The sequence below is a fragment of the Vigna umbellata genome, chromosome 6 (assembly GCF_029865625.1).
Source record: "Vigna umbellata cultivar VRB3 chromosome 6, Vumbellata_1.0, whole genome shotgun sequence".
Lineage (NCBI taxonomy): Eukaryota > Viridiplantae > Streptophyta > Magnoliopsida > Fabales > Fabaceae > Vigna > Vigna umbellata.
In genome coordinates this window covers 23,833,731-23,841,615 of record NC_142170.1, presented here as the reverse complement: position 1 = coordinate 23,841,615, position 7,885 = coordinate 23,833,731, and the positions used below count along the sequence as shown (strand labels likewise).

The following is a 7,885-nucleotide window of genomic DNA, read 5'->3' as shown; positions in this document are numbered from 1 at the left end:
AATTCCATCTTGACATATAGAATAAAATTTGCACTATAAATTCATCTTAACAAATCTTTAACATTTTATTCCAGGAAATAAATATAGATAATTGAACCATTCATTATATGCTTAGTGTTGGATCTATAGTGTATAATTTATTCGAATAAACATAATTAAAGTTATTAAACATTAATTAATTAATTATGTACAGGTTTGATCTCATAATATTCTTTTTCTTGTAAATTATCACAAAACAAGGCAAAAAAGAAAAAATGTTTAGCAACAAAAAAAACATAGATCTTGTTCAATATCATAACTTGTTACATGTTTGGTTGGGGAAATGTCCAAGCCTGGGCAAGATGACAATGACACCATGGATATACACATATAAGCCATAGGATATACCCATGCCACCAAAGTGTGCCTCTTGGGCCTGTAAAGTTAAAGTTGCAAACAAGGTCTGACACAGCTGAAAAGGGACAATTTCTTCCTGCACCTCCATAATTTCATTCCACACTTCCATACACTTTAAAATTCCAATTTTACTCTTTAATTTAGTTTTAAAATATATAATTCAAAAATATTTGAAAATGTACCATTCAGAATAATGTATTTTATATTTTATATTATGAAATATTATATTTTAAATTGTAGTATTCGATAGACATATTTTATTTTACATTTTAAAATAAAAAATAAAAAATAAAAAATAAAAATAAATTTTTGGTTATATAATTTAAAATATAATTTTCAATAAAAAGAAAATGAAAAAAAGATGAAAGAGGACACAGAAGAAACATCGGGATATGGTCAACTAGAGGATGAAGAATAAGACTAAAAAGAAAAAAAAATAAGTTTAATCATTTCAGATAGTATCTATTTTCGATAACTTTTTTCGAATAGGTTCCTATTTTTTTTGTTTTAATTGGGTCCTTATTTTGAAAATGCTTAATACCTCTTTTTGTCCCTCTTTATAAGGGAAATGTTCAATTTCGTCCTACCTTTTTCAAAAAGTTCAATGTGGTCCCGAGTTGTGTAAAAAGTGTCCAATTAAATCCTTTTTGGTCACGACGTTAAATATTTAACGATCCAATTGACAGCGTGGACTGATGTGTGCAACGTGGCTGTTTACCTTCGTAACGTGGCAGTTACAATGTTTTTCATTAACTGAGAACGTGGTAGTGGTAGTGATTAAAATTTCTGAGTTAGGGCTTGGGTATTCGAAATCGCGATTTGGGGATAAGCATTTTGGAGGACCTGCAAATCCAAATTGGGTGATCTTGAAGGTGAAATCTGCAGAGCAAATCCAATTCCCAAATCAAATAAGGTTAGAGTTTACATTTGATAATTTGAAGTGTTTGAGGTTTTTCGAAATGTTTTCATTGTTGTCGCGTTTGAGGGGGTTTAACTATGGGTGAAATTGTTTTTGTGTGAAAAGTTGTCTTCTTTTGATGCATTATAGTGGTCCCATAGGTCTTACTTTAACTGAAATTAGTGGTCCCCCATTTGCATTTGCAGGGTTCGGGTAGGGATGTCTGATGACATGTTTCAGGTAGTGGTCCACCATGGTGGGACCTTGATCAAAGAAGTCCCCTTTAATTATATAGGCGGAGAGATAGTTAATTGGGACGTAGACCCCGATAAATGGTGTTATTTTGGAGTATTAGGTTCACTTAACCACATGGGTTACATGCAAGTAGAAGAATTATATTACAGTGTCCAACATGTTCTACATAAGGTTGATGATGATAAAGGAGCTATGAACATGATGAATGTGGCTAAGTATTTGGGGAAAGTGAACCTGTATGTTGTGCATGGGGTGGACGAAGCAACTATCTTAGAAAATGATGAGAATGAGATTCTTTTGCTATGTGAAGGTCATGCAGAGAGTGGTGAGGATAGTGGCGTGGGAGGAGAAGCACATGTCGAGGGTGGTGAAGAAAGAATGAAAGACGTAGTGGAGGGTGCAGTGGAGGTTGAGAATGAGTATGCAGTGGATGTTGAGAATGAGGATGCACAGGATGTTGAGAATGTAAGTGAAGGATCGGAGGTTCATAATGAGGATTTACTGGATGTTGACAATGAGGATTGGTTGGATGTTGAGCATGACGATGCATTAGAGGTTGAGAAGGAGGATTTAGTGTATAATGAGGATGTTGAGCATGAGGATGTAGAAGATGACGAGGTTGCAGTGGAGGTTGAGAATGAGGATGAAGTTGAGGATGTAAGTGAAGAAGCATTAGAAGTGGATAATGAGGCTGAAATTGAGGTCGAAAGTGAACAAGTAGTTGACGTGGAAATTCAGGATGGAGGGGAGGTTGATAGTGAAGAAGAAGTGGAAGTGAACAGTAATGATGCAGGAGGAATGGATGATCTGAGTGGTGATGAATACGTGGATGATGAAGACAGTGAAAAAGAAACCCAACAATGTAGGGGTTTGTTAGATGATGATTGGGAGTCTGATAAGCTTTTAACTCCTGAAAATAGTGCAAGTGAGGAGGATTACAAGTGGGAAGTGGGAACTATTTTTACTGACAGGGAAGAGTTTAAGGATGCTATTAGAAGGTATGCTGTTCATGCTGGGAGGGATCTAAAATTTATAAAAAATGATAACCGTAGGGTGAGGGTGACATGCATGGGTGGCCAAGGTAAGTGCCCATGGCTAGCTTATTGTGGTTATTTGCCGTCACGAAAAATTTGGCAATTGAGGAAGATAATTGATACTCATAGTTGTAGTAGACAACTTAATATTAAACTGATGAATGCTAAGTGGTTAAGTCAGGAAATAGATAGATCTTTAGTTGAGAATCCTAGTTTAAAGGTAAATGATATTCGTACTAAAGCATTAAGAAAATGGAATACAAATGTTTCAATATCCAAGGCAAGAAGGACAAAGTTAATTGCCACAAGACAGGTTGAAGGAGATTTCATAGAACAATATAAAAGGGTGTACGACTATGGACATGAGCTGTTGAGGTGTAATCCAGGGTCAACAGTGCAAATTAAAGTTGACTCTCATAATGGTGACCCAATCTTTCAAAGAATGTATGTTTGTCTCAAAGCTTGTAAAGATAGTTTCATAAGTTGTAGGCCCATTATATGTTTAGACGGATGTTTTTTGAAAGGTGTTTACAAGGGGAAGCTGCTGACTGCTGTTGGTAGGGACCCAAACGATCAAATGCTACCCCTTGCCTATGCAGTAGTAGAAGTGGAGAACAAAGACAGCTGGACATGGTTTTTGCAATTGTTAATTGAAGACCTCGGGGGCAGTGAAGTATATGGAGGGTGCACATGGATGTCAGACCAGCAGAAGGTATAATGTGCAACTTATTTTCATTTTTAGTTAATGGTTTTGTATAGGATATGGTTTTATTACTAAATTTAATTGTGCAGGGGTTAGTCTTAGCTATCCAGGAGCTTTTGCCTCGGGCATAACAAAGATACTGGTTAAGGAACCTCTGTGCAAACTTTAGGAAAAGGTTTGGTGGGCAGGTATTAAAAAAATCTGATGTGGAGTGCTGCAACCACCACATATCCCCAGGCTTGGGAGAGAGAAATGCTGAAAATTAAAGAAGTCAATGTTGAAACATATAAATACCTCATAGCCATTCCCCCAAGGTAACCCATTAGCCATTATATACACATTACTGTCACATATGCATTGTAACCCATTTGAGAATTGTTTTGTGCAACAGGTTTTGGTCAAGGTCTCGCTTCACAACTCAACCAATGTGTGATATCCTTGATGACAACATCACTGAAGCTTTCAACAGTGTCCTCATTCATGCAAGAGGAAAACCAATTATCACAATGATGGAGGATATCAGAGTGTATCTCATGAAAAGGTGGGCCACTAACAGAAGCAAGGTGACATCTATGGACTTCACAATATGCCCAAAGATAAAGAAGAGGCTTCAGAAAGAATGTAATTTGTCTAGATTTTGGCTGCCAAGGTAATGTTATCACCACAATTTATATACATTTTGTTATTTACGTTCATTGATGTGCTTTATTTCTTTCAGCTGGGCTGCACGAAAGATTTTTGAGGTTAGGCACACTTCATCTGTTGGGAACAAGTTCACAGTGGATCTAGACACTAAAGAGTGTAGCTGCAGAAAGTGGATGATCAGTGGCATCCCATGCTGTCATGCAATTGCAACAATGAACTACTATAATGTTCATCCAGACAATTTTATACCCACTTGCTTCAGAAGATCCACATATGAAGAGGTGTATGCATCCATAATTTTTCCACTCAGTGGTCCCCAACTATGGCAAACCACAAATTTCAATGATGTACTACCACCACTGATAAGGAAGTTGCCTGGGAGGCCAAAGAAAAAACGCAAGTTGGAGGCATGGGAGTTAACTAAGGACCACACTCAAATGCGTGTTGGAGGGCATAGGAAAAAGTGTACCATTTGCCGTCAGACAAAGCACAACAGGAATAACTGCCCTTTACGGCCCCAACCACCAGAAGCAACCCAACCACCACAAGCAACCCAGCCAACACAAACAACCCAGTCACCAGAAACAACACAACCAACCCAGCCACCTCCAAGTTCCCAATCATCTCGTCCAACAAAATTCAGAGTCAGAAGAAAAGATAGATAGATAGATAGATGAATTGGTTTATTATGTACTGTACTATCTTTATTTTGGTGACAGACATGTATTGTCTTTTTAGTATTTTGGTGACAAACATGTATTGTCTTTTTAGATGAATTGGAGGTTATATGTATTCAATATCATGTACTTTGGTGACAAACCTTTAATGCCTTTATTTAATGAATCAAAGTGGTTTCATCATGTTTTGGTCAAAGATTCTACTTAGATTTGTAATATGTGCCATTAGTCCTCATTCATATGCATTATTGGGTTGACCAAATGGGGGACTGATTCGAATAATTTCTACTGAATTTAACTTCATCTATTGAATTTTTAAACCAAATGGGGGACTGATTCCAACATTTTGTACATTGCATTGCATAGCTGATGTTAAACCAAAACACCTTCTCATTGTCAACGTACTTTTTTCAAGCATCCAAATACATAACAGGTATTAAGCAACCTTATAACAAACACCCACATTCACGATCTAACTAAATCAACCTAAACTCAACTTGAAAATTACAAGGTCAACCACAATACACACACACAAAGCTACAACTAACAACTTCATCATTTTTTGCATTTTCTGCAAATCCTTCACTGCATTTTCCAGCTCACTTATTCTCTTCAGAATTGTGCAATATTTTTCATCCACGTTGTCTTCACAACACCACTTGAAAAAGTTACAGCACCTTCCAATTGAAGATCCACCCTGTTATTCACCATGTTAGGGAATCTATGAACAAATGCATCAAATCAACTCAAGAAAACATTAACTGAGAAGGGTATACTTCAAACCTTGTAATGAGGACAACCCCAAAAATTTCTCCCAGCATTCTTCGTAGTTCTGGCCACTTTGATTACTACAATATCACCACAGTAACAAGTAGGGATTAACCCACCTCCCCTACAAGCACCACCATGGGACAAACGAGAAGATCCTTTGGCCCAACTTTTCGAAAACGAAGAACACCCTTGGGAACCCATTCCCAATCCTCAAAGACCAATTTGGAGGAAACCAAACCCTAACACTTTATTTAATGAAAATCACTACCACTGCCACGTTCTCAGTTAATGAAAAACATTGTAACTGCCACGTTACGAAGGTAAACAACCACGTTGCACACATCAGTCCACGCTGTCAACTGGATCGTTAAATATTTAACGCCGTGACCAAAAAGGATTTAATTGGACACTTTTACACAACTTGGGACCACATTGAACTTTTTGAAAAAGGTAGGACAAAATTGAACATTTCCCTTATAAAGAGGGACAAAAAGAGGTATTAAGCCTTTTGAAAATTTGAAACAATTAGGTGTTCACGTTAGTTTTGTACTAACACCGTTAAAAAGATCCATGTATCAGTTAGTGGTCTTTTGAATTTTTTAAATACTTTTTGTTAAAATAAATATATTTGTCACATGTCAAACTAGTATCGTGCTACGTGACAATGACAGTATGACGTGGCACTGACAGTGCTACATGTCACTCTCAAGCCATATGTGATTGTATTTGTTTTAATTTAGTCTCTGTATTTTTATTTTGTTTCAATATGGTCACTGTATTATTATTGAAATATTAATTTTTATAGTTTGTGCATTGATATTATTTAGGTGAAAGAATTTTATTTGTTGTTTAATTTTGTATAAAAATTTCAAATGAGTTTCTTTATTTTTATTTGTCTTAATTTAGTTTTTGTTTTGAAAACTTTAATGCAATTAAGTTATTTTTTTAATACTATATAAATAAAATTGTGTTATATGTTAGTTCATAATTTTTTTTATTTTTCTAGTAAAAAAAATATCAATTTGTATAAAAGAATTTGTAAAGATGTATATACAAATTTAATTTTGTTTGAATTTAGAAAGGAACAAAATTGTTTAATTATTAAAAAAATTAAGACTAGATCGAGACAAAATAACAATTTAGAAATCAAATTGTAAGATTCAATAAAGAAAATAAGTATTATTTCATAAGTCACATATTTCTCAGTAGTGTTATTGGCTTTTTCCACCTTATGAATTAAACTTCATATGCTATTGAGAAAAAAACGAAGACTCTTCCTCTCCAAACTTTTGAAAATATTACTTAACCTAAGAAATATTAAGTTGTTTTGTATTATTATATACTTCAATAAAACAAACATATGGACAATAAATTGATGCAAATATAAAAAGACCTAAATATTTAATTTAAAAAATAGTAAATAGTTAAAAAAAATGGGACATATATATAACCCCTAATTCTACAGCAACTAATTAAGAACGACTTTATTATTTGCTAACATCAAGAGAGACAATCATTTAATATATATTACAAAAAATTAAATGTAAGATATTAAAACTAAATTTAATATAATGATAAGATAACAAAAATAGATGTATATGATAGAACCGAAATCAGTATCTTATATATATATATATATATATATATATATATATATATATATATATATATATATATATATATATATATTCATTGAAAAGCCAAATTTCTTAAAAAGAAAACAAAAACCCATGTCATCAATCGAATAAAAAGTAAAAAACTGAATCTTTCTTCTAATAACAAGTAAATCACTAGAAAAACATCATTTTAGTTTTGGGATTTTGGCACTTTCAAAAGCTTAATTTAAAATTTGAATTATCCAAAAAGTTTCACCCGCCATCAACATTACAACTCTTAAAAGTTGGAACTCCAACCACATTTTTTTTCACTCTTTGCGGAAGAAAAAAGAGAATTTTTTGACTCTGAAAATTTGTTGGCAATGGAGATTGATGACGCAGACAAGATTGATATCATCATATTGAAGCAGAATAACAAAGAGAATGTTCCTCCAGCATGCAACAGCAGCAACAGCAACAACAATAAAATCAAGAACAAGAAGAACACAAACCCTAAAAGGGTGCCTCTTACTGATATCACCAATCTCTTCAACAATTCTGCTAAAACTAGGGTTTCTATTCTTCCTGGGAACACATCGAGGATGGGATTCAGATAGAAATCATATCACAAAAAATTGCATTATTCAATTTTTATTTCTTTCCTTCCTCATATCACATCATTGGCAATCATAGAATTTGATTGTTCAATGAAAAGAGTTGTAATATTTGTGCGACAATTTCAATCACAATTCACACAACAATATTTTCTGTTTTCTTTAAGTCTTTTCACTATATCTATCATGTCATTTTTTATGTCATTTTTTTCTCTTTTGATTATAAGAATGTTTATAAATTTTGTTCATTTAAACATGTTAATTAGGACTGTAATTAATATGTTACTTTTATATCAC

General features: G+C 33.9%; 1 protein-coding gene across 1 annotated transcript; it reads left to right on the top strand.

Annotated features, from left to right (window-relative positions):
• Window positions 1-3,490: 3,490 nt before the first annotated feature.
• On the top strand, window positions 3,491-4,596 carry LOC148197022 (uncharacterized). The gene is made up of 3 exons (XM_088093578.1): window positions 3,491-3,600; window positions 3,690-3,935; window positions 4,005-4,596. The coding sequence occupies exons 1-3, from the start codon at window positions 3,491-3,493 to the stop codon at window positions 4,594-4,596; spliced, it is 948 nt and encodes a 315-aa protein (XP_087949704.1).
• The last annotated feature ends 3,289 nt before the right edge of the window (window positions 4,597-7,885 follow it).

Excerpts from the sequence above, each read along its gene's own strand:
- LOC148197022 (XM_088093578.1), top strand. The coding sequence starts at position 3,491 with ATGTGGAGTGCTGCAACCACCACATATCCCCAGGCTTGGGAGAGAGAA. Across the intron at positions 3,601-3,689 it reads CTCATAGCCATTCCCCCAAG|GTCTCGCTTCACAACTCAAC; the intron begins GTAACCCATTAG and ends GTTTTGGTCAAG. Across the intron at positions 3,936-4,004 it reads TCTAGATTTTGGCTGCCAAG|CTGGGCTGCACGAAAGATTT; the intron begins GTAATGTTATCA and ends TATTTCTTTCAG.